The sequence below is a fragment of the Pleurodeles waltl genome, chromosome 7 (assembly GCF_031143425.1).
Source record: "Pleurodeles waltl isolate 20211129_DDA chromosome 7, aPleWal1.hap1.20221129, whole genome shotgun sequence".
NCBI classification, from domain to species: domain Eukaryota; kingdom Metazoa; phylum Chordata; class Amphibia; order Caudata; family Salamandridae; genus Pleurodeles; species Pleurodeles waltl.
In genome coordinates, this window is record NC_090446.1 from 160,871,220 (window position 1) to 160,898,878 (window position 27,659).

Consider the following 27,659-nt stretch of genomic DNA (forward strand, 5'->3'; position numbering starts at 1 on the left):
CACTGCAAACTATAGTCACATGCCAGTGTGTAAGAGAGGCAAAACTCTATGTACGGTTCTCATTAATGAGACACAGGTGCTAGAGAGTTTGTCAAGTAAGAGTCCATCTGTGCTTCCAGACTTTGAACCGTAGAAGCTTTACCTGGAATTGACCCATCCTCTGATACCTAGAATCTTGTAGGTGCCAGGAGTCCTACTTCACCTATGTGGCAGAGCATGATCTCAGTTTTGTTAATATTACATTTTAGAGAATCAGCTATATCTTTCATGCAGTTATAAAAGGAGGTAAGGGCCATCAAGTTGCAATGCTCAAAGTTGAAGCCAGTTTAGTATCATCTGCATAACTGACCAAATGCACCCCTTGTGATCTTATTAATAGAGCTAATCATGTGATGTACACTTTGAATAGTGTTGGACTGAAGGCAGCACCCTACGGAACCCCTAGGGTTAACTGGTTCAAACACTGAGCAGAATAGGGGAAGATAAGTTGGTTGTGATCTTCCTTAAACATGAAACTTGCACTATAGTAATGCCTGACTTTTGACACCAACCTCCTCTGACCTGCAAATTTCAAAGGCTCTGGCAGATCCAGCAGTACCATAGCTAGTTGCTGGCCTCTGTCCACTGCTATACAAAAATCGTAGAGTACCGTAGCCAGAGTTACTTCTGTCCTGTGAATTGGCCATAATCCACATTGTGCCCCTTCCAGTAGTGGATTTTCCTCCAATTATGCTAATAATAACGTATTAACGTATTTCTCCAGAGTTTTTACTGGGAAGGGCAACAGACAGATCGGTCTGAAGTTACTGAGATTTGCAGAATCAACTGTTGTCTTCTTTAACAGTGGATGATCAAAGTGTTTTTCTAGGCTGCTGGGACTTAAGAAGACAGCAAAAAAAGATTGAATATGGTCCAAAACAGTTCTGAGTTGGTACATTAGCTCCCACCAATACCTAGGAAATACAAAAGGGTCCAGTAGAGAACCTGATGTTATGGAGTTAGCAATCTTAATGAACTTACTGTTGACATAGGCTGAAAGCATTCTAAGCTATTATCGACAGGACCTACAGAAGGTGGGATGTATTCTCTTCCTAAGCCTTCCTAGACATCCCACTCCCTGATTGGGCCTCATCAAATAAGGCATTACTGTAACAGTGTTTTTTATGTTGTGTTCAGAATTGTCACCCCGTTCATCGCAAAGCTGTTTATGCGGGATGAACCTTTGTAAGGTATAGGCAAGATTGGCTAATGACTGGGCGTTAAGGGAGATCTTATTGCCACATTGGGAATTGTTATTAATGGGGTCTGTAGTTGGCAGTCACTTTACACACTGTCCAAGTAGGGACCCTCACTCTAGTCAGAATAAGGGTGATACCCACCTCAGATAACCCCTGCTCACCCATTTGCTAGCTTGGAACGAGCAGTCAGGCTTGTATCAGAAGCAATGTGTAAGCATTTGCCATAACACACAGTAATACAGTGAAAACACTACAAAAGGACACCCCACCGGTTTTAGAAAAATAGCCAAAATTTATCTATGTAAAACAAGACCAAAATGAGAAAAAGCCAACATACAGTAAAAAAATAATATGAATTTTGCAAGCATTACTTAAAAATACAGTTCCTTGAAGTCAATAGCTCTGTCTGGGGTTATCACAGCATTGTGAACAACAATTCCAACAGTTCAGGCCGCGGTGTTGCGGGCCAGCTATGGTGTCAGGAAGACCTGCAAACAGTACCTTGGAAATGTAGGGTGTCATGATCCTCGCGAGGAGATCCGGAGTGCGGTGTCAGCACGCATTAGCTCGGGAGGTTGGTGCACGGGTTGCCGTGTCTTTGAAGTCACACCCATTGCAGATTGAACTCCTGGTGGTTGATGACGAAGTCAGGAGCGCTGGTGTTGATGGGGTCGGGGATGCGGTGCGAAGTGGGACGATGTGACGTACTGCGCCCACAGGAGCTTGTGATGGTGTCCTGCAGTGTTGGTGAGACCAGGGCTGTGGTGTGAAGTTGGTGCGATGTGCCCAGGTTGCAGTGCAGACAGTGACGTCATCGTTGCTGGAGTTGATGGCGCTGCCGTCGGTGGACTGGGGTTGTGGTGTGGGATGGGACGGTGCTTCGTGTACCTCATGAGCAATGTCCTCAGGCCACGGTGCAGGCAGCGGCATAGGTGTCAGCTTAGAGCAGTGGTGCCGGGGATACCAAGGCTGCGGTGTGAGAAGGGTGATGCGGAGTGTAGGGCCAACAGGCCACGGTGCAAGCAGCAGCTCAGTGACGGCATCAGGTGTTGGTGTTGGTGAGACCAGGTTGCGGTGTGAAGCAGAGCACCGCTCAGTGTGTCGTAGTCAGGTCATGGTGCAGGCAGCAGCATCGTTGACAGCGTCATGGGGTTTTTTCCTCTGTTGCAGCACAAATTACACAGTTCCCAGTGTAAGAGGGAGATTAATATTAAGTCTTTGATATCCCTAAGACTTCCAACAGGAGGCAAACTCTACTTCAAGCCCTTGGAGAAACTTCACAAGCAAAATACACAGCAAAGTCCTGTCTTAGTCTCAGCAAATGCAGGCCAACCCAGTAAAACACACACTGCAGAGGGGCAGTACTCCTCCTCCAGCTCTTCAGTTGTTCTCCTAGGCAGAGGTTCCTTTTGATCCGGAAGTGTTCTACCATTCTGGGGTTTTTGGTCCACTTCTTATACTCATTTCTGCCTTTGAAGTAGGCGAACTTCAAAGGAAAGTCTTAGTTGTTCACAAGATCCTGCCTTGCCCAGGCCTGGCCCCAGACCCTCTCCAGGGTGTTGGAGACTGCATTATGTGAGGACAGGCACAACCCTTTCAGGTACAGTTGTAAGCTCCTTCCTCCCCACTCTAGCCCAGGAAGACTCATCAGGATATGCAGGACACACTTCAGCTCCCTTTGTGTCATTGTCTAGAGGAATTTCACAGACAGCCCAACTGTCAGTCTGTTCCTACGTGGATTCCACATGCAGGCAGAGGCACAGAACGGTCAAGCAAGAAAATGCCAACTTACTAAAAGTGTAATTTCCAAACAGACAATCTAAAAACCAACTCTACCAAAAGATGCATTTTCAAATTGTGAGTTCGGAGACCCCAAACTCCAAATCTCTATCTGCTCCCAATGGGAAACTGCACTTAAAAGATATTTAAAGGCAGTCCTCATGCATTTGCCCACCTCTAGGTGATTGATGTTACATTTCTCCTGCACCTTCCACCTGTCTCCACTCATTTATTTGCCCTGCAGGCAGCACGTTAGCTCAGCACTCTTGCTCAACATATGATGTCATCATTGCCCCTCAATTATAATTTATTACTATAGGCTTACACATTATATATTAGACATGTTATATTTGTCTCCCCCTTACAGCAGTGGGACACATGCTAATTCCAAAGGTGCCCCCCAGAATTGTCCTTCAGCCCTAGAACCATCTGGCATTGCATTTCTTGAGCGCAGTGCAGAGGATCAGTGTGTATGAATAGAGGATACCTGGGGAATCTATGCATGATAGCGTTGGCCTCGTGTCAGGTCATGAGCCAACCGCTCATGAAAAGCCTCTCTATTGAAAGGTGAGAGAGATTTGCCCAGATTATAGTCCATGTTGTTTTGGCAATTTTTTTGGTTGCAGCGGACAGAAAATCAGTCCACACTACAAGACTGCTGCCACCTCCCAGACGTCATAATGTTTTCAACGCTGATCAATAATTTCTTTGAAATTCATTTTGAATTAGATGTCTGAGCTGCAGCTCAGCTCCACAGTAGAAATACTCTGCGGCTTTTAAGATAGCTAAAATTGAAACGAGGAAGCTAAGTCTTTTGTTATCTCTCCATGAGATTTTCAGTTGAGTGTCATTTTTGAATCAAGACCTGGCCCAAATAATCTCTTTCATGAATCAAAGGCACCATTTTAAAAACAACTACCGAGCATTAAAGTGCTTATTTGGGCTTAGAGAGGTTTAATGTAACTTGATAAGTTGGGTTGTGATTTCACGTTCTAGAGAAGGTTCGATGAGAAATAAAAGCTTGAAGGTGTTTTTCATTATGCGAGTGGTACATCCACTCCATCACCTACTTGGGATTGATGATGTCACCAGAATCTTTAATCACATCCTCATGTAAGTTCAAGAGGTTTTCCTGGTCTGTTGTTCTTAATAAAGTTGCTTGGTAACGACTCCATTAAGGATCTACGAACATCAGAGCAAAAGTTAATATCCAGGCATACTCTAAGATAGCCTCAGTAAATGGACTGTCAGAACTCGAAAAACATATTTTTGTACGACACAGAAAATGCCATTTCAATTGCATACAAACTTCATAATATAAAGATGCACTCAACATCTACTTTGTCTGAGTTAGGAGTCTGGCATAACTTTTTGGAAAATATCTACTTGATATAATAACCTGCCAACTTGAGGACCCTGCAAATGTTGCCAGCTATATTGACCCTTGTAATAGGATTTTAAAGGGTCCAGTCACCAGATAGGTGGATCTTCGTTAATCTAGTTATAGGAGTTCTTGTCATACAGTATCCTACCGAGTGAGGTAACTTGTGTTGCCAAGATGCCATTAAGGGAGATTGATAGCCCTACGACTGCTTTTGGCCAAAAAGAACAACATATTTTTTTTTTAGGGTAACCTATTCAAGCCAAGTGTACGTTTAATGCTACCACAGTTAATGTATTTTATTAGTTTGAAACTTTTTTATGTAAACCTTACAGACAAATACTGCACAGTGTGCTAATGAGCTGCCAAATATATAGACATACATTTCTTGAGTGTTTTTGCGAATTATGCTTCTGTTAAATATCGTGGATTACTGTTTTAATTTTTGACGTACACGAGGATGAATGATTGAAAAAATACAGTAGTCAATGATTGTACGTAGAGTATTTCTTAAAGGGATGTTTAATAGCTAAATGACCACATAAAGAATGATATCCATGTTTCCCATTCGTTTGCTTCAAACTATACCTATTTTTTACTCTGTCGATCTCTTACTTTCATCACCATACTACTTTTGAGTCATGCTGATCTGATGTCTTCTTATTATTCAATAACCATCTAGTCTGTTACTTCCAATCTTTACTCCAGATGGCTGGATTGCAGGTGGGCCGGAAAATTTACTCCATCAATGAGGATTTGGTGTTCCTGCGCCCTTTTCAAGAGGTGGAGGCCATGTTCAACCAGTCTTTTTGCTCGCGAAGACCACTCAGAATATTGGTGGCCACAAAATCAAAGGAGTAAGTGTTTTTAAAATAAAAATACAATTTCTGATCCTTTTCTGTTCTGTGATAGTAAAGCATTGTTTAAGTCTTCCAGTGGAACACTTATTCTAAATTGGCCACAGTCCCGCTAGAATGGTGTGCTTGTGCCAGCCAACCATATGACTGATATGTTTTTCTTTTCTCATATTCTTTTTTGTAATTGAGTTACTTGACATACATTAAGAGCCACCCTTACTGAGGAATTTGTTAGGAAGCATTATAGAGGCATTCTATATTTTCTTTGACCCCAAGGACACAAAGTTTAAGCATCATAACTAAGATAATTTAGCTTTACATGCAAATCCCCTACATTGTGTTAATGATGACGTTTTAAATTTGTGAAGGGATACCAAGAAATTGTATGTTTATATTTTTCCTGTGTCTGATATTAGAATGATCATTTTTGATCTAAGATTGTGATCGGATTACAAATCCATGAATCCAAGTGTTTGTGAATTATGAATATTGTTATGAGAATGGATATATAAGTTATTTGCACAAGAATGAGCACTATGAATAAACATATTACTACGACACGCTGCACTGGCAGGATTTCAAACTGACTCAACCAATAACTATTAGATGGAGTTATAGACATTTCTGAAAACAACTGAAGAAAATTATCCCAATGTCAAGGCTGACATAAAACTCAAATCAGCATTCTCAACTTGTGCTTGCATGCTGATTTGTTGGGAAGTTCCTGGAAATTTGTGCTGCAACTTAATATGAGCAATCACAGGATGTCACATTTTCTAGTACATGATCTGGAACAGATGGCTATTTCCATTTATTTTCCAATGACATGGATGGAAGTAGTCTGTTTGTATCTGACTGCCCACTTCCACTTTTTAAGCAGATACTCTTAACATGCTTATAAATCCCAGCACATAGGGAATTATGTGGAGTTTGGCAGACTGGAACATCTGCCAAAAAGTGGTTGACTTCACTGCACTCATAATACTGCAGTGGGACATATGCCACTTTCTGATGGATGTCCTGCATCCACCTAAATGTAAAAAAGCTGCACCATTTTTGCTTCTTTTTGATGAGTATATTCAGCTTTGGTTGCAATACTGTAGTTAAAACTCTTTTGTCTAAAGTGACTTAATATGACTGACTCTCCTTGAAGCAATCAACTTCACTGGTTAGGCGGTAGGCTAGAATTCTGAAAAAAGCCTTCGCCAGGGCTTGTGTGAGCAAAAAAATCTTTCATACACCTATTAAGTCAATAGAAATATTATTCTAAAACCCATACAATTTTTGTACAAAACACTGTTTTAATCCCTTAAGTGAACTTGTGGTATACAATTTGCTTACTCTGCATGTTGCAGTTCAGTGAGACCAGTAGTTAGTGGGTGAGTGATTTTTATTTCAAAATAATCAGATATTTGTTAGTGAAATAAATTTACTCAGTTATGACCATTACTTTTTATTCCAAAATAACCACATATTTATCGAGATTGTACTGATATTTGTTCCACTCTCAAACAGCCCACTCCTTGATGTTGTTGTCAGTCCAATGCTTAACAAGTTTGAAGCCAGCGTAAAAACAGTCTTGTGATTGGAGAAGAAAACGTAAAGTTGAGCATCATAACCAAAATATCAATAGCTTTACCTTGTGACTGTAATATGCCCTTTTGTTGTTAAGCTGTCTATCTTCCACAAATCAGCATCTATGTATAAAGGCTTCAGTCATTTTGTCTAGTTTCTATTCTTTTTTGGAGTTATATCATGCTATGTACTATGTCTTCCCTTATGTTTGTCATTTCTGCTCAAGTTGTCAGAGCACTCCTGTCAAGTAAATAAAACAAATATAAATGGATAACATAACATTGAAGAAAAGATATCATTGAGCCATCTCAGTTGTGACTATAATAAAATGCATAAGATTCGAGCTATCGGCTAAATGCCAGTGAAATCCGCCATTGTTTCCCCAGTGCTCAGAAACCTAACTGTAATCACAACTTTGTCGAAGCTGATCCTTAACTGGGGCAACGAGAACAATCTTGAATCAGATTTGGTCTATGATGAAAGAATGGAAAATAATTAGATGTTCTTGCAATCAGGATATTGCAATTATCGGGAACCAGGATTAACATGATTTGCATCTATTCTAAAACAGCACTTGGCCTTTGTCTTCAGTTGACTGTCAAGAGACTCTGACGTTTAGTACAACTTATTTGCACCTAAAAGATCTGACTTTCTCACTTCAGCGGAAAAAATGTGTTTGATGTTCCTCTTTCTTTTTTCTAGGATTATAAAAGTCCCAGACCTGCCGGAGGCACTTTGTTTTCAAATCGGAGGAACTGCTCCCCCATATGTGCATGCGGTTGGAAGAGGTATAATGAAATGTCATTAAATAATTACATGCACTGCTTTAGCTTCTAAACCACTGTAAAAACTGTGTTTTTTAACCTGTTTGATGCAGCCACATTCGGGTCACTGCTGGCAGCTCATTTTAGTCATGAATGTTATCAGTTTTAAAAAAAGAAAAACATACAGTTATTTACAAACAATAAGATCCTGGGCCTCACAAGATGAAAGAAGGCCACCTTTCAGATGAAGTCGGCTTAAGAAGAACTTTAGTTCGGACAGTTGAATGTAACACATTGGTGATACATTGGCCTGTTGACTGATGAAACTGCTCTATTTCATAAGGCCTTGGGCGATGAGATCCAAACCAGAGCCTGCAGAAGAATGCATAAGAAGCTGTTGGTTCAGGTGTGAGGTGGCAGGTGCAGACGGGCAGGTTTCCTTTTTTTTTTTCCTTTTACTATAATCCTTGCTGAGTAACTAACTTTCATGTAGCGTTTTGCTTCATTCACATTCTCTATCTAGGTGATATCAGTCACTGGATGCCCATGAATGTCCAAGAGTACTTGCTTCACCCTACTGGTGGTGGTTGGAGACCTGCATTGTGTTGTCATCTCAAATTCCCAAAAAAGGTTTCCATTAATACCCTTTCCAGCTTATACAATATGTTTAACGCTTCATGCACAAAATGTTCCAAAGGGGTTGGCCCCTGGGTTGTATCCCAAGGCATTTAACCATACTGGTACATGATGTGTTATATAATTCTTGATGCCAGGGCATGATCAATATAAGGACCACAGAAAACATGAGATGTACTTGTACAAGTCCTGAGGAGTCGGGGGAAATATATAATAGGGGCTGAAACACGTCAACATTTAAAATATAAGCCCACCTGCCGTATACCTACACACACAGGTAGAAGCTATGGGGTGAAACTGAACAAAAATATATGAGATAGGCCTTATGTTAATACAACGGCCATGTACAAGGCTTCAGGACGTTAATCAGAAGGTTAAAATAGCTGGTCAATACAAAAGGTGGATTTATTGACATGTTTATGTATATTTGTATATGTGTAAATAATGCAAAAAACACTTGCAAAGAAAAATGTGTGAAGATAAAATGTCTTTATTTCTTCTAGAAAAAATATGTACTAAACAAGAGGAGTTATAAATGATGTATTAAGGTGGATTGGCAATTAATGTACCACCAACTAACTATTCCCCTTAAAAAATGTAAAAGTTTTGTGTTTCTATCCCTCAGAGAGTACATTTGTTTGTATGTATTTTGATAATTCCCGTATTTTCAATTGTTATTGGGAAACCCACACTAGGATTTTTTAATGCAAATGTCAACACAATGAAAGGCCCAACTCCTCTCTCAGAACAAAGCAAGTCCTGCATAGAATACTCCTTCATTGACACTCTGCCATGGACCCTGTAGAGCGACCCTTTAGTTCCCCTTAGCTCTATCATCCATGAACCCTTAATATCCCTAACCTACCCCTATTTCAATGCAATAATACTCCAAATATATATCTATCTATCTATCTATCTATCTATCTATCTATCTATCTATCTATCTATCTATCTATCTCTAATTATCTATCTATATCTAATCTATCTAATCTACGTATCTAATCTATCTAGATAGTCTAATCTAATATACCTGTCTAATCTGTCTAATTTATCTCTTCACCGAAAAGACCAAAGGTTAAAAGGACGTTATAGTTAGGTCAAAACATGTTTAATAAGGCTTATAAAAAAAAATCAATATATGTTTACGTTTTTCTTGTAATATTTTTCAGGCTCTAAAGTGCAGCCACAGAAACAACCACAAGGTGTTTCTGCACTCCAACTGAAAAGCATAGAGCTCCATCTTTAAGTGCTTTAGCAAAATATGGTAAGCTGTCCTTGGGCCATGGACTCAGTGACCCAGGAGACTGTTTCTTTTGTTTATGTTGTTCAGTGGCTGCCTCACTTCCTGCAGCTTCCCACAACATTAAAATATTGGTTGGTGGTGCCCATGCCCCATTTGGGGGCACCACCAAACTCCAAAAAATATAAGTAAAAAACCTTTGCAGGGCATTATGGTGTGCTCCATGCTGGAACAGTAAATATTAAAGGGTTAGCTTCTGACGGTCATTTATTACTATTGTTTCTTTTTTTGTTTTTTTCCCCTTTTTTTTAGGACACCCACCACTTTATTTTTTGTTGTAGGCTGCAAGGGAAGCCCCATGGCCCCCACGGCTCTGCCATCTTCTTGCAAGTGGCTCCATGGGAGAGTAGGAGCTGGCAACATATTTTTGTGTTTTTTATTTAAACAAACTGAGTTGCCCACCCTACATCATTATTTTTGTTGGGGGTTGTGGTAGCGCCCAGCAGCCCACCAACTCCAAGCAAGCAGCTCCCATGCCAGCACCCATCCCAGGTGAGGTGGGAGCTGGCATTGCTCCCACCCAGTGGGGAGCAGCTTTCATTTTGTTCCTGCTGAAGGAAGCAATTCTGCATTGTTCTTGCGTGCATGGAGAAGCTTCTGTGCTCCCACAGAGTAGGAGCAGTCTTCTGTTAGGAGCACAGCAGACTTCCCTGCTTCCTAATACCTGTTTTAACCTTCATTTCAGGATTGGGGACTCAGTTCCAGAGTCCTAAAATGGCTGTCGCCACGTCTTTGTTGATGTAGTGGCAACCAATCAGATCTTATCTAATGGCCTGTTCAGATCTGCGACTCCTCTGTGGCATGAAATAAACACTGTTTTTGAAGCTCAATACCATTAAAACAGACTCAATGGAATTACACTAAATCACAAAAAGCCCTCTTTCTAGTCCAATATTTCTTTTTCTGCCAAATTTGGTGCAATCCTGTTCAGCAGTTTGTGCAGTATAGCTATTTTCCTATGTAAAGATGAATGGGGAAAACATATTTTTTGCCCTCTCCCCCTTTACTCTGCATTGGCTTGATAGATCACCCTGAAACTTTCCAGACATGAGCTGAGGGGATGAGCCTTTTTGTTTTTAGAAAGTTTCATGTAGGTTTGTCAAAGGGAGCCAAAGTTATAAGCAAGTGTAGGAAAGTGCCTCTTTTTGATATGGTTACTCTACACTTTTTGCCTGGTACCTGATGTGATTTCAACTGAAAGTGCACTGGTTTCCTACTAACCAGGTCCCCAGTGCCAGATCCTATTCCCAAAACTGCACAGTTGTTTCTCCAATTGGCTAAACCTTTAGCACCCTCTGTACGTCACTAGTAAATGGTACCCCTGGTACCTAGGGCCTGGGATACTCAAGAGGGTCCCTAAGGGCTGCAGCACAAATTGTGCCACCCTGAGGAACCCCTCACCAAGCACATGACAGGCTGCCATTGCAGACTGTGTGTCATGGTGCAGACAAAAGTGAAAACATGACATGGGACACAGCCTGTGTGCCATGTCCCTTAACACTGCACGCAATATATGTAAGTAACCTCTCTAACAGGCTGTACAGCCCTAAGGTGATTCTCATACATAGTAAGTGACCAGGGAAGCCATTTTAAATGCATGTTCTGGACACTGGTCAGTACGACTTCCCCAGCTACATGGTGGCTTCACTGAAGATAGGGATGTTCGGTATCAAACATCTCATATTGGTAAACCCACACTGATGCCAGTGTTGGATTTACCAATACATACACGCAGAGGGCACCTTAGAGGTGCCTTCTGAAACCTGACCATCCTCTGGTGTGCCCACTGACCAGTTTTTGTCAACTTGCTACTCGAGACACTGTTCTGGACCTCTAGCGGAGAGCCCTGTTCGGGGAAACAGTATGAGAATACAGATTAAAACCACTTGATGAAGACAGAGAGTCGAAACGTGTCTGGTTGATGCTGTTTAATCACTTAATAAAACTGCAAGGAAAAGCCTCCGGGAACGCAGCATTTCTTTTTTGGTGGATAATTTAGGAGGCATTGCGGACTTATCCCTATGCTGGCACCAGCAGCTAGAGTGCTCCGCCTTTCAGACTGGTTATATATTACCTATGTTGTAAATTTTCCAGAAAAATAGTGCCCAAGGGGGCAGTCCATGGGTGCTACCTGGATGTTCCCACTGCTACCACCTTTGGACTCTAATGCAAAGTCAGATCTGCAAAGATTGTCAGACCTGGCTTTGCATAAAAAATAATGTCCCCTTGAGGCAGGGGTTAAGTATGAAAATGTATTTGCTTCTCCTAACATTTCAATCATTGGATGCATAGTGCTCTGTATAGCCCACACCCAATGTATGAAATGTTTTAAAGTTTAAATAAGCATATTTTTTCATACTGGAAGTGTATCCTTCCAGTACAAAGTTCAGGTTTGACGCCATACATTCATCTTTGCACCACTGCATTGGCCCCATATTCCGGTTGCAATGCAAGGGAAAATAGCAGTATACATGCCAGCGTTGTAGAGGAAGAAAGGGGGAGACTTCAAAAAACGATTTGGAAGAATGTATTTTGGCCATTGACTTCTTTTGAAGGACAGGCAGTATCACGTGGGGACAGCTAAAGTAATGCCATTTTTGGCTTTCACAATCGGAAGACTCTCGTCTAAATTGGGTGTTTGGCATATTTGGAGCAGTAGCAAGTCATATTTAGTAAATATGGTCCTGGGCTGTTCTCTACCTATACCGAATGCAGTGCAGCATCTGTAATTGCTGCCCTGGATTGCACTGTTTGTCTTGCTTGCCAGGCAGCTTTTAGTTTTCTGGTTGAGAAAGGCGTTTTGAGGGCTCTATGAAACTTATAACCCCCCCTTCAAAGCTTACATTGGTTAACTTTGTCACTCTCATTTGCTTTATTGTTATTCAATGGCTTTCCTTCCTCTGTGTTTGTCCCAACACTGAAGCATCAACTTTTTACCGTTCTTTTGATTAGCTAATTTGTATCCATCCACAGCTCACATGAACTATGTTTTTCATCAAGCATTCCATGAGCATACATGTTTTTTCTAGCTCTCTACTTGATGTTGTGTTTCAACCACCTTCCAAATATCACTGTGTTGCTCTCTCCTTTCTGTGTTGTTCTCTCATGTGCTTTGTTCTCAGGCAACACCTCCTGCCCCACATTTGATTTTGGTCTTTTCCCCATTTAATGCTTTTCCCTCCCCCACCACCCCAACCACCTGGCTTTACATACTTTACTTCCCTCATAACTTTGTTTCCCCCATCCCACTCCCCTATTGATCACCCTCTCCTCGTGGGCATCTACAATTTTTTGTGCGGTCCCAGTAGCTTCAATTCCCTGCACGGAGCCTCGCTACATGAAATGAACGTTTTCACACTCAAAATGTTATATTTTATATTTACCAGTCATAGGGACACATGTACTATCGCATGGATTTCTAACTTCCTAATTGCAATTTTTTACGACTCACAATTAGGAAGTCACAAAATGCAATGTACAAGAGTGAGTTGGTATTAGGAAGGGATGCCTTTACATGCCCCTTCTGAATCCCAAATCACATACCCTGTTTTGCTAGTTGGAAATCGGTTACCGACTCGTGAGATAGGGACGTTAGTATATGTAGAAAGGCTTTTTGGTGGTGGCAAATGGCCCAATTCGACGTTTGTGACTGCTAAACAAAAGTTCCCATACAGAACTCATATTTAATTATTTTATTTGAACAGTTCTTATTTGTTTCAGCTTTAAATTCAAAGATGACTGAAGTTACTTGGTTATTAGAGAAAATCCCATAGCTATCCACACGTGGAGCTATTATCTGTAAGATTCCCCTAAGGCAAATTAGAACATTTGAGAAATAAGTAAGTAGCCATTTTCTCTGTAGTAAAACCCTCACCCAAAATGGATGATTTTCCTCACAGTTCGTTTTTTTGGTTCTAAATTTTACACATACATACAACTTTCACTTTAAGAAATCCTTTTGGCTGTGAACATGTTATGGGATTTAGAGAGGGAAGTCTTTGGCAGAATTAAGGTGACTTGGTATGGTGGATGTATCATGTTTCAGCTGAAAACAATTTGTCATGCAGATTCCTTACTGTCAGTGGAAACCGTGAACTAAGGTAAATTCAAAGAATAATGAGAGGCATATGAAATGCATTTGAAGGGTTGAGTCAAAGTAAGTAGGGTATAATATTTCTTAATTATGAATGCCAAATTGTGCAGCTAATTATTTGCAGTATTTTGCTTGCTATTGCAGCTTAGTTGCCACCTTTGATTGGTTGGGTTTCATTTCGTTTGGTCTTGGACTTGGCATACAATTCCGGAATTTGATTATGTAATATTAAACTGTGATTATGATGCTAAAGGGACATGTGGGCAAATGTGGCTGCACTGATTTGTTTAAGTTATTTTCAGAATTCCGTGGAGGCGGGTTTGATTTATTTTGTATCCAAGAATAATAAGAGGTATGAGACGTGTGTTTTCTGACATTTGCCAACATCTTCCGATATGATTTCCCCAAAGCATTCCTGCTAACACTTATCTATTCATTGTTTGAGTGCCAGTAAAGCCATGTGCTGCCCCTCAAATAAATTTCATAAATAAATAACCATATTTTTTTCTTGTACACCGAAAAATTAAAATATTGGTTTCCAAATCCTAACATAGGCTACTGAGGTCTAGTAGTAATCAGCTTACATCTTAGGTTAACTGTTGTATAAGAATACTGTGGCAAGAGAGTTTTCTGAATTCCTGCACCAGGAAACGTACGCAGGGTGCCCACATTTTATCAAAATGCAGCAGGGTTGAGTCCATGGCCGCTGTAAGCTTTTCCATCTCCATGACCTATCACATTTTGTGAAGCCAGTCTGCGTGGGTCACTATGTTGTCTGTGCCCCAGTCAGCCAAAATCTCTTGCTTCGCTGCGTAGAGAGCAAGTGTTATTGCTTTCCCTTTTCGGGATTGCAGGGAATATGTCAGAACATAGTGTAGGCCCAATAGGATGTAGCTGGGAAAGAAGGCAAGCTTTTTATTGAAAATAACATCGATATTGTGCAGAACCTCTTCCCAAAATCGATGTAGCTTGGGGCAGCGCCACAAGAGATGGGTGTGTACACAAGCCTCTCAACTGGAGCACCAACATTTGTCAGATGCGCCTGGTCTCCATACTGTCCATACAATCTTGCTGGGTAAAGTACCTGTAATGAGTAATCTTGAGTAGGGTTTCTAACCCAGTCGAGGAGCAGTTACAAGAGTGAGTTCTCCATAGGATGCCTGACCATTCCTTCGGTGTAAAGGTGACCTTGAGCTTGGCTTGGATTCCCACCTGACTTGGGCTGGAAAGTCATATAGCTTGGATAACAATCACTTGTCACTAGAATGAGTAACTGCCCATTTTTCAAATGCCATCAACCTGCAGCTAACATGCGAGTGAACCTTGGTGACCCAATGATGGATTGCATTTTATCTCCATTCTTCTAGGGCTGGTAGGCAATAGGTGTCTCAAAGCTCGGCGAAATTCAGGAGGACTATGTGGTCAAAGATATTTCTCAGTTTTCTGCAGCCTGCTTCCTTTCAGACATGGTAGTCATTTCCTAACTGGGCAGGTGGGAAGGCAGAATAGCCAAGAATTTGTGTGAGTGGAGACAGGGGTGAGGAGGGCTCCGTTTTGACTCCTACCTATACCATGCTTCCACAGTCGCTCTTACCACTGGAGAGATCTAAACCCCAGGTGGCCTGTATTTCTTGAGAAGCCATGGTATTTTCTGTATGTGGACACCCACTACTGCCTGGTCTAAGAAGCAGAGAGAGGTCTGGCCCATTCTCCCACATAATGGAGTTGTGCCGCAACATATTAGTTCCTTAGGTGTGGGATCCTGAGGCTGCAATCGGTAGTTGTTGCATAAACCTATTCCATGCCATCCATGGACACTTAACTCCTCAAATGAAGCTTTCAATTAACTGTTGGAGCGTGAGACGCAGGCAGGGATGTGGCTGAAGAGGAGGATCTGCATAATGTAAAGAATTTTGGGCAGGGTGTGTCATTTTTACTGCTGCCAATCTTCTTGACCATGAGAGGCCTCCTGATCTCCAGGCTTGCAGTTCTGTACGTGCAGTGACCACCAGCACGTCTGCATAGTTACGCTTGCCCAGTGAGGGACAGATCTTGAGGCCAATAATAGAGCAGTGCTACTGTCCATTGAAACCTTGTCAATCAGATGCAGTAGGTGTTTGGTGTTGTCACTACAACTCCGCGCAGGAGTGAATTCTGTTTGATCTGGATTGATGAGGCCTTGCTTATACAGGCTAGGTCTAGCAGCTAGTATACTAGAGAAGAGTGGCATCGACATTAAGGAGGGAGCTGGGCCATTATGCTGAGCACCAGGTTGGGTCCTTCCCCGGCTTGGGGAATACTGTGGGTTTTGCCTCACTTATAGAGGGCATAAGTGTGCCTGAGTCCGCAAAGGAGTTGTATAGTCTTGCAAGGATGGACCCCAGTTGGGGACCAAATGTCTTATTAAAAGAAGGGGTGAAGCCATCGTCCCCTTGGGCGTAACCTGCTTGTTGCTTGGCTAAGGCAGTGATGACTTTCTGAGCCTGTATGTCGGCATCCAGTCAAGTGGTGTTACTGGGAGGTTTGGTAGCAGTGTTAGTGACTGCTAAGTATCCCACCATTTTAGTGTGGTCAGCGTTTTCTGAGGCATAGAGAATGAGTAGAATTGTTCAAAGGCTGTGGCAGTCCCCTTGTCCTCCCTCTGTCCAGATCTCTGGTTTTCTGGCTTTTTAGACCCAGGCTCCGATTTGCATGTCAGGAGCCACCCTGCTTTATTGTCCTTCATATAGAATTTGTTTATGACATAATAGTGCATATACTGCCTTGTCGACATACAGGGCTGTAAGCTGCTTTCTGATTAAGGTGGAATGACGTTTAATTTTATGTGCACCTATGCGTTTATACTTGTCTTTCAAGGCATGCACCTGCCCTTCCAGCTCCTTTGTTTTATCCTTTTTGGTCTTGTTGAGATGGGTTGAGATGGCCTGGAAACGACACCTAATCACTGCTTTCAAGGCCTCTCACAAGAGAAGGACCAGGGTTGCTATTGTTTTTTAGTTGGAGATAGTAGTGGACTGCAGTGGCTATTTCTTTGCGGGTTGAGACGTAGGTGAGCAGCTTATCATTTATTTGCCAGGATAGGCCAGTTATATGGAGAGCGGGGACTGTAAAAGTGAACCTGATTGGAACGTGTTCCTAGAGAGCAACCACTCTTATGTCAACCTGAGTGGTTGCTGTGCATATGTGGGAGAGGCCAGGAAGTAGTCTAATCTAGCATTCATCTGATGGGCAACAGAGAGGAAAGTGTATGCTCTTGCCATCTGGTGGTGTGCCTGCCGAATATTTTTAAGGCCCACATCCTGCAGCCAATCCACCCCTTTGGAAGAGAGCGCCCTTATCTGACCCATTCATTGGGCTGAGCAGTCTTGTTGGGAGTGCGGGACCAGATTGAAATCTACTCCCACTAGGAGATCCTTATCTGGGGAGAGAAAGACATGACTAAGAGCCTTGTTGCTGAATTGGAACTGATGGTAATTGGGTACAGATATGGAGGCTAGGGTAAAGAAGTAGTGGTTATAAGCAATTCAAAGCAACAGTAACTGCCTGGGGATTTCCGCTTATATCCCAAAGACGTGCCCCTGGAACTTACTGGCAAATAAAATTACTACCACGGCCTGCTTGTTGGAATGGGAGGAAAAGTGCTGGGTCAGGAACCATCTGTAGTGTAGCCTTTCCCAATCGTGTTTGAGGAGATGGGCGTCTTGTGAGAGACAGATGTCAGTCTGACTCTCACAGTAAGGAGAGTGTGGCCAGTCATTTCGTTGGGGCATTGAGACCTCTAACATTGAGGCTTATTATCTTCACCATGTGCTGGATTTACGAGTATGTGAAGGAATCAAGATCTATCATGTGGATCATTGGGACTCATCGGATTTGTAACAATGACACTCGTAGTGTGGAGGTAGGGATAGGAAAGAATGGCCCAGGAACAAGAAGGACTGAAACTGGGGAGACGAATGTGAAACTGGGGTGCTCCTAGAACGAGAGCTGTCTTCACTGTACTAGGGAGGGTGATGTCACCGACCAACTTGAGGGAGAAAGCTCCAAGGCAACTGCCTATGCTCCTCAGGCGCCCGTGAAGTGTCTTTTGAGGTGCTAATAGGCACCATTAGCAACTGCTATGTCATAGGTTCTGGGTGGTTTAGGATGTGATGATGGGAGTGGGTAGGGACCTCCATGATGGTTTTCAGTCTTTGCTGGGGCTCTGCTGCCACAGCTGCTGGAGAAGCTCTGAGCGCTCTTGATGGGAGACAGTGTCAATAGGTGCCTGGGCTGTTTGTTTACAGGACCGTTGCCGGCGTGCCCCTTGCCCTCTGCCTGGTTTAAGTTCATTTGCAGACACACTGGATTCTGAGTCATCAGAAGGTTAATACAGCCCTAGGATTGCTCAGGCCTATTACTTGGTGCGTATTGCCCTGGTCTCCTTATCCCAGACAAAGGGAACTCTGAAGGCATGGCCCCATCTGTATCCAACTCCCTAGACATGGAGGAAGGTAGTGACCTCTCGCAGGGCACAGCAGCGCTGGAGGGTGATGGTAGAAAGGTCTTGGTAGAGCCATATCTGAATGCCTTTGAACAGGAGGGGATTATGGGTTTTCACTGTGGCCAGGAGAACGTCTCTCTGTTTATAATAGTGGAGGCAACTTAGGATATCTGAAGGCATACCAGGAGAATCTGCAGTTTGCTCTGGTCTGTGGGTACGGTCAAGAACTATGTCCGACTCCTTAAGGTGGGGGAGACGTTGTTGGAAGAGGCGTGTGACCAAACTTTTGAGATTTCTATTCTCCACGTTGAGAGGTATGTCTTTAATTCTGATATTGGATGGGTACATTCTGTTTTCTTGGTCCTCCAGTTGTGAGTGAAGCGCAACGTTCTGTTCCTGCAGGTGTAGGATTGCTCACTTGTGGTTGTCTAGTTTTTCCTTTTTGGCATCATCAGTATCTTCCAGGGAGGCTACTTATTGACCCAGGCCTGCCACCTCCCGCCAGACTTTTCACATCTGCTGCCACTTCAACCCTCAGCGTAGTGAAGTCCCCCTGCAGTGAGTTGAAGAGTGACTCAAGGGAGGAGCAAGTGACCGCTGCCGAGAGGAGAGCCCCCTCAGTAGGCTGGGGAAGGTGGTCCTCGGTTCTCGTTGGTCAGCTGCGCATTGGGTGGTGGGTGTGGTTTCCTGATGGCCACTCTAGTCAACATATCTTTCAGAGTAGCATCTTTTTTTAAGCTTATTGGCAACCATGGCTGATGTCATACCCCAGCCAGTCATCTAAGGAGGGTGCTGCAGCCATTGATTGTGAAGTTCACAGGGAGGTATAGAGGAGGAGGGGTACAGAGTAGTGCCCGGTAGAATGCTGTGTTAGTCTATTTGATGTCGCTCTGTGTGACCCCCTTCAACGGGGTCCCCGCTCACTCAGAGGCAGCAGTCTCACCTGGGGCTGGTGCCATTCCAATCCTAATACGTTACGAGGTCTCTGGCTGAGGCCCAGAAGCACTTCACTGGCTTGAGTATGCCTCCTTGTTAGTCCCTGGGAGGTGGCTGATCAGGCTCTCTGCCGTGTTCAGCAATAGCCAGCAGGTATGTGCCCCAAAATCTGGGAAGGACGAGGCCTCTGGTTCTTGTAGGTGTCCCCCGGTGTGGCTACTGCAGTTGTGGGATCCTGGGCCCTGAGCAGAGCCCAATCATGCTACCAGATCCCCACTGCCACAAGGAGGGGGCCCACTTCCGGCTCCCCCAATCTAAAAGGGACGACTGTGGCCTGCAGCTTTAAGTCACATCTCCCTCGAACCAATCTGCGTCAGTCAGCCCTTGTGTCATGGCTGCTCCAGGAAGCCATATGGCATGGCGGCCGCCATCTTGACAACTTTGTTGCAGTCCTGGTTGCCTCCGCTGGGTATCTGCAACCCCGTAAAGTTCTGCTGTTGGCGAGGGGACTCCCATTGCATTCCCCTCATCCCCTGTAAATTTACAGGCAGTTTGGGCACTTAGGTGTGCAGGATGACGGGCAAGCAGCGTGGAGCACGGAAGAGAACCTCCTATTTGGTCGCCATCTTGGACACACCCCCATTGGCACTGGAGACTTTAGTGCAGAGTTTCATGAAGACTGTTCTTACAGGGCCAGTGATTAAAGATGTAATTTTCCAACATTGGCAGGCAGGTAGAATTTAATTCAAATATCTACTTGTCCATGGGACAGGTTGCTTCTTAAATCTATTTGTCCTGTTAAAATATCTACTTATCCCTTTGTTGCTATGTAGTGTGGCAACAAATTATGGCAGCAATCTCATTCTGTAAGAGCTCTGATAATAGCCTCTCTGATTATGCCAGGGCTACTACCATAGTAGGGCTTGAATACTACTGTATTCAAGCCCTACTATGTACCGTAGGAATTTGTTTATTTTGTCACGTTTCCGCAGATCTACATACTGGGGCTGGAGGAAGCAGTATGCAATATTTCTGGGGCTGGAATGCCTTTGAGTCTGCAAGCCTACTAACTTGCATGTTTTAAGGATTTTCACCAGCTCTTCTCTAATCTTTTCCATAATAAGCAAGGTTTGAAATTTACTCCTGACAATGGCAGAAGTAGAACTTCTTCCAAGGTTGGGAAAAAAGTGGTTGGAGGGAAAGTGAACTTGTAAATGCTCAATAGGTTTTCACATGAGCAATCTACACATGCATATTTGCCCATGCTAGAATACAGTTTACAAATATTTCATAGGAGTACGATTTCCTGGTATACTTCTTGTGAATTCATGAAAGCCACTAAATCAAAGACATATATCATGGGTGTACGTTTTCGACTTTCTTTAGGAATTGGGTCCCTAATTAGGTCTGTCGTTAAAGATATTTTGTTTTTATTAAACTTCTATTTCCCTCTCTATTGGCTAGCTTTACTCTGAATGATCACATTCTGCTCTTCCACAAGGAGCATATTGTCCCACAAAGTAGTTTTGTTCAGTGCCATGAACTACAGTGGCAATCAGTGGTGTAACAAAGCTGGAGTGGGCCCTTTTGCAAAGAACATGGAGGGGCCCCCTTTTTACACTCACTCAGGGAAGGTGCTGGCTGAAAGGGTACCCTGGAGGGGTAGGGCCTCTGTTATGCCACTGGTGGCAAAGTGGCTTTTAGAAATCAAAAACTTTTTTTTTATTTTTTTTTGCTAGAGTTTGTTACAATGGTGAGGGCCTGGCAGCTCCCACAACAATAAAGTGTTTACAAAAGCCATGTCAACACAAGACATGAATTGAGGAAACTAAAAGACTCACAAACAAATGTCGTCGGTTGGATTTGTCAGTGCTTGCTTATTTTCATGCTTCCCATAATGTCATTGAAAATGGTTACACTGATTTTCCATTAGGAATATTTTTGGGAAATACTAGCATGCATCAACACATCTTACTAAATGATGCTTCAAAGAAATAGCACTTAAAATTTCATAGTAGCATACCTTTTTTTCCCTAGTTACTTTTTTCCTGAACATTTTTTTTTTTAAAGCAAAGAATCCGCACCCTTGCTTACAAGCTTCTTCAAACATTTGCATCTAATAAGAGAGCATTCTGGGAGCATTATACTTAGCGTCATATTGTTAAACTTTTTAAACATATGTATACTTTTTTTTTTTTTTTTTTAACCATTGTCGGTAATGCAGTGTGACCTTAAAACATTTATCTACAGCGCTCACCCTAATAATGAAGGCTTTCAGTTAATGAACCATAAATACAAGTTCGAACAGCATTAACATATGGACACACATTACCTTAACTGCAGTCAGTTCCCCTCTCTGTAAACTGGCAGCCAAAGGCTTTGTGCTGCAAAGGGTTGGGCCTACTTGTCCCAAGGACAAAATAAACATGAAAACTTGTTGCCCTTAACCCCAAACAAGGTGTCTCGGTCGATAGGAATTCTGTATCCCTGATTTTAAAGGACCCTTGAAAAGGTACTATGTCTTGTCACACAGATTATGTAAACAGAGAGCCCAAGCACATGACATTCAAAGCATACACTTTCTATCTTTCTGAAGTTAAGACCAGCAATTTAAATGTCATGTCCTTGTCCAAGAAATATATAAATATTTTGCCATCTTTGACTCTAATGTCATCCAAGAGGACTCCCCTTCAATCGGAGCATGCCATCAAATTATGATTAACTCCTCCCAGAATGTTTATGTCTGATAGAATTGTCCTGGAGACTTAAAAAAACATTGAGGAAAAAAGCGACCTATCCGTTCACTTAAAATAAAATAAATTTAAAAAAATATTTAAAAATTGTGTATCCTTTTTGTCATGAACAAATAATACATTACCTATATAACAAACAAACAAAGCAGAAGGCCAAGTTAGCTTATATATTACAGCATTTACTGCACAAACTCTGCTTACTCTGACACAAGGTATGCATGCTATACTGCATCAAAAATCTAAAATAACATTTTAAGAAGAAAATGTCTTGGCATTCAGTAGAGGGAATGTGACAAGTAAACCATACAGCATATATTGTTTAAAACCTGTTTGATCAAGAGAAATCATAAAATGCACGCGTACCACTTGAATATCCACAGTGTATCCACAACTGGGATATAGAGCATTGAACTCTTGATCCCCTGCTGCAAGAAACTGGCTTGCATTTTTGCCTCAATAGCACTAATGTATCCGGGAATAAGGGAGAGCATGTATCGTCACTGCCAACGATACTGATTGTGCCAGCTTGCTCAACCAGGCATCATATGCTCAGCTGCTTGAGAAGTTTGTTGTTCTAAGTCAGAATTTGTGGGTGCATTTGAGCCAATAAAACATGTGAGTCCCATATTACCATACCTCGTTTTTGGATTTGTGAAGTCCAGCCACTTACCACTACTTCTTGAATGTGGTTAGGTGTTGTGTTGAGAGATGCAAGAAAACTTAACATCAAATTTTGATAACTTTTTAACATGTTAGCAACAGCTCACAGCACCATTGGATTCTGAAGTAGGCGATAAGTAATCTTACCCTTTTCTCTTAACAGTCAAGGAATTGTCTCATTACCAACACAGTGGTCGATGTCCTACTTTCTATTGCTTGTTTTTGACAGTGCAGTAGTGTAACAGACCTATTAATAACAATAATACTTAGGGTGGGCTTTGGGTCCACCTCTTTCAACCGTTTACTTTTTTCAACTAGCTTCTATCAGCCATTAGCATGAGATTCAGTGAACAATGTCTTGGCCAGCCTTTGGAGTATTCATCTCTTACATAATGCTGTTCGCTGCTTGCATGTACCCTTCCACTTCCACGCTAGTGCGTGCATTGCATTGTATGAGGGACTAATTTACAACCATCACCCTCTCTGCCTGCTCCCCCTCCTGTTTATCTCGCTCTAATGTGCAAACACTGCGTACGTTTTTTACCTTAAAACACTTTTCTACTGGCTTTGCCAGTGGTTGTTAATCTTCTGAGAAGTTACATTTCGAGAACCAAACTTTAGAAGACAGCATTGTGCACAAAATATGAGACTATAAAAGATATCATGACTCCATGGTTGCGGCTAACCTGTTTGTAATAGTATAGGACTCTTGTAATTTGAAGTTCTATGTTTGGCAGATCTTTTTACTGTGGAATTTCTGTTTCTAACAGCTTGCTCCCATATCCATACATTACATTGTAACTAGTGTTAATAGCATTAGCACTGTCTTTTCATGTAGTTGACACGGACTTATTGCACATGTTTCCACGGTCTCCTTGGTAGTCTCGGTGTAACACTGGATTGTTCTTCCTTCATCAGGCTCAGTTGCTGCTGCGGCCGGCCTTCATCCCGGGCAGTGTGTTCAGAAAGTTAATGGCAACAGCGTTGCAAACCACAGCTTTCTTGAGGTTCTGGAGCATTTTTCAGCATTTCGGTCCAGCCAGCCGGAGTCACTGGTAAGGCCTGGTCATTTTGATTTGCGAAGTGTGATTTTATTTTGTGCAAATGAAATTTGAGTTTTGTCTAAAATCTGGCCCTTTCTTCACCTGTTTAAACACTTTTCGATTATACAAGTGCACAATTAAAAATACTTATGTTCGTTTTCTAATTACATGTACACAGTTCTTACTACATATAGTTTTTTGACGTTTTTGATGGATCATTTGTAATATGTAAGAAAGGATCGATCTGCTATTTACATTGCAAACATTTGCAATACGTGTCACCAGCTTCAAACCTCAAACTGAGTGGGACTCATAAGTTCGAGTCATACATAGTTGTAGATTATCAACAGGGACATCTCTTGCAATATTCCTAGCAAAAAATTAAATTTGCAGAAATACACGGAAACATTTTTAAATGCACCACCAATGAGGCTTTCAGTCTGGGGTATCTTTTGCATATCAGAGAGGAATATCATTGGGACATCAGCTAAATATAGTCATAAGACTCGTCTTATCACTAAACGGGGATGTTCTATAGAAGTAAGAACAGAATGACGATATTGGAAGAATAATTCTCACAAGTGTTCCCTCATAGATTCCATCAAACATCATTTTGGGGCACTACCAGTTCCTATAGAGAAACTGAAGGGACGAGCGTGATTTCCAGGCGAAACAAATGTGTTGGTTTTTAAATTCACTGCACCATATTGCCATCTAATGTGTTTCCATTCAATTCGCAGGGTGCATACCAGTGGCTTTACCGGACACACGAAGAGGCAGAAGAGCAGAGAACTCACAAAGCAATGCCAGATGTATGCCTAAATGGTAGTCTTTGTTATCACAGTAAACCGGACAACTCCCTGGAAGAGGAGGACCTTGATCCGCTGAATGACAGCCATCCAGAAGCAGGTAGATATGTTTCCGATTAATGACGGCCTTTGAGCCGTCACCTGAAACACCTGCGCTTCCGTGCTGCTGCATGTGTTTTCAGGTTTTCTTCTTTGATGAAGGAAGTACCTAATGTGTTACTGCAGCAAAAGCTTTGCTACCATTGCAATGTCAATATATCATGTCTTATCTTAAATAGTATTCATGTAATTACTCACTACAGTTTGAGGGGAAAAAACCTCTATGCCATATTGATGTGGTGTAAATATACACCGCTATATTGTCCTCCTGCTTAAAGATGGAACCCTTACTAGGGGAAATATTACGTGGCATGCTAGTCATGTTCTACTACACAATTGTTTCCATGGGTTTTATTTGATCTAAAATAAAGATTTGCACGTGAAGATTGAGGTATTGGTAACATGTTATTACATTGAAAGCAGAAAGAATACTTTTTCACAAGTTGACATCTTGTACAAAACCCCTTAATGGCTTTATTAAAGCTACGATGGGGCTACTTTAGCACAGCACTAGTAATGACCTTAGATTCATGAATTATATAAATAGCAGTGGCGGCTACTCTGCTATTGCCCAGGAGCGTCGCGCCCACTAGACCCCCCCGCCAGCAGCAGCTGCATAGCGTTTATTATCGTTGTGTAGTAAAAGGGGCAGGTATGGTGATGACAGCACTGAGGAGGAGTTATCAGCACTCCCCCTCATTGTGAATGTATGTTTGGCCGCCCGTCTCCAGATGGCAAAACATACATGAGCAGTGTGCTCTCTCCAGCCCGGCACTGTGTTGCCGGGCTGGAGAGAGCAGGCACAGGCTCTCAATCTACCTGGGAGCACCCTGTCTGGGCACCCCCAGCCAATCCTGATGCTGCTCTAAGGTCCCCCTTTGCCCCCCAGCACCCCGCCCCCTGCAACCGTGGCGAGACACGACTGATACATAGGTTTTGCACATACATATTTTCTTGTACCCAACTCTTGTTGCTTGGAAGCTTGGATCTCATTACTAGCAATCCTACATATGAGGTGTCTCCCATGAGGCACCATCAAGGCTTGCATCTTCTCAAGGGTGTGCATTGGGGTTATTTCTTAGGGAATAGATCTACCTTTAAGAGTTTACCAGTTTATCAGCTCCATTGCTAAAGTATACATTTTTAATTTTCTTCATGTTAGAAATGGGTGTTCAATGCACTCTCTGTTAATAGTAATAGCAATGGATGTCTATTAAGGTTCATTTTGTATCCTCTGCTTTTTAGTCAATCAATCGTCATCAATATTATTTTATTCTTCAGCGTCTCTGTTTGATACCCGGATATGCCTATTTTTAAACTTCACCTCAAAGCCATCTGACACTATGGGCCTCATTACGAGGCTGGCGGTCTTTAGATCGCCAGCCTCGTTGTGGTGGTCAGGCTGCCGCTGCTGTGGTGGTCCAACCACCAGGGTTCCACCATCTTCGCGGGATCGGTGATCTCGACTGTTTGACGGCGGGTGAAGGGTGTAATCCGCCAGGGCAGCGCTGCCTGATTGCGACCTCTTTCTCCACCAGCTTTTTCATGGTGATTTCACCGCCATGAAAAGTCTGGCAGAGAACAGGTGCCGGGGGCCACAGACTGGCACCTGCACACCTCCCATGCACTTTACCTGGGAAGTGCAGGGGCCCCCTGCCCAGCACCCTCGCAATGTTCATGTCTGCTGTGCTGTGCAGACAGTGAACAATGCAAAGGTGCTGGGGGGCCCTGTAAGCGACAGCATTGCCGCTGGCTTGTTTTTGAGCCGGAGACAATGCTGCCACGCATTTCCCACTAGGATGATGGATAGAAACCTTGTCAGCCAAGCAGGAAACACCGAATAGGTCCGGCTGGGCGGTCGCTACTGCGGCTGTGACTACCCTGTCGGAAGTAAGGTGGGTGGGTTTTCCGATCCACCAAACTCAAAATGAGGCCCTATATGTCTATGCCTTTATTATAATTAACTGTTCCAGGGCAAAAACAATTTACTCCCTTTCATCTTCTACCCCTGCAACTCTATTTTATTCACCCCTGACTCTGAGACTTTATCTTACCGTTGGCCATTAGTCAAAAAGTTCTAATTAATAAACATTCACAAGCTTTGCCCATACCTCCACTGCCAAAGCATCACTCAACATCTTGGCCTTGAGCAAATTTGCTTGTTCAAGTAGTATTGCAGTCAGCCTCCTGCCGTGCATCTTGGCCCTATTAACAAATACCAACAGAGTTGATGCTGCATGCTTTTCAACATCCCGTTTAATACACCCACCTCTTCCTGGAAACAATATCATTTTACTATCTTATAAAATAAGGCATTCTTAAACCTCCTGATCTTTGTTTTTATTTTATTACAAGAAACCCCACCTCCCTAACTTTATCAAAAACACTTTCTGCATCTGAACAGGAGTGCTGTGCTTTGCAAGCCACCACCACCTTTTCATCCTGAACCTTTTTTGCAATCCATCTAAGTACGAACGTATTGAAATATTGTGCACTAACAAATGAACCATCTTTCTCAGTGACTTTTGAGTTGAATCTTCTCACAAGATCCACAGGTCCACCTCACCAAATGTACTTTCACCACAAAGTACCCATCTTCTCCACCAATTCAGTTTCTCTTAGCCTGCATCATATCATACCCTGTCTTTAAAATCAGCAATAATTGTAAGTGGCTTCTGTTTTTCTTTTCCTCGTACCAATGATTTTTTTTACCCTCACCAACATTCAATGCAACCATACCACTGGCACATCCCTTTTCCCAGGCAAGGCAAAAAACCTCTTCTATTTGGAAAATAAATCTCTCTTGAATCGGGTCACTCCAGTATGCCAGGGACTCCAGTACTCAAAGCAGGCAGTGGTCAGCTTTACACGGGCAGAATAAAGGCCAGTCCCCTTCATTTAATACAACCCATTTGTGGGTAAATTCCCTTCAGTTTTAATTTTCCTATTTGCAAATGTCACAAGGAACATACTTTTCAACACATCATATTGCTTTTCCAAAGCCCTGTCTAATGTTCTCTTTTTCAGTGTAACAATGAATACTTAAAATTGGTTTCATTATGTAGTTTCTAAACAGCGCATATTCTAGCTCATTGAGCTGTAGCTTTAATGTGAATTTCATTCTATCCAGTATCTTTTTTTGAAATATCATTGGTGCCCAATTGTTTTGTCAACTGTAGGGATGCGGCCTGAACTAAATCTTCAGTTTCCACAGTGCTTAATTTGTAGAATGATAAGTGCCGGTGCTCAAAGC

At 42.5% G+C, this 27,659-nt stretch overlaps 1 protein-coding gene across 2 annotated transcripts in view; it reads left to right on the forward strand.

The window, feature by feature from the left end:
• Positions 1-27,659, forward strand: part of PREX1 (phosphatidylinositol-3,4,5-trisphosphate dependent Rac exchange factor 1) — a 718,002-nt gene that overhangs the window by 570,739 nt on the left and 119,604 nt on the right. For both annotated transcript variants that reach the window (XM_069243446.1, XM_069243447.1), the window contains exons 19-22: positions 5,107-5,255; positions 7,533-7,618; positions 23,374-23,510; positions 24,239-24,407. In XM_069243446.1, the coding sequence (XP_069099547.1) occupies positions 5,107-5,255; positions 7,533-7,618; positions 23,374-23,510; positions 24,239-24,407 (541 nt within the window). The remainder of the gene's footprint in view (positions 1-5,106; positions 5,256-7,532; positions 7,619-23,373; positions 23,511-24,238; positions 24,408-27,659) is intronic.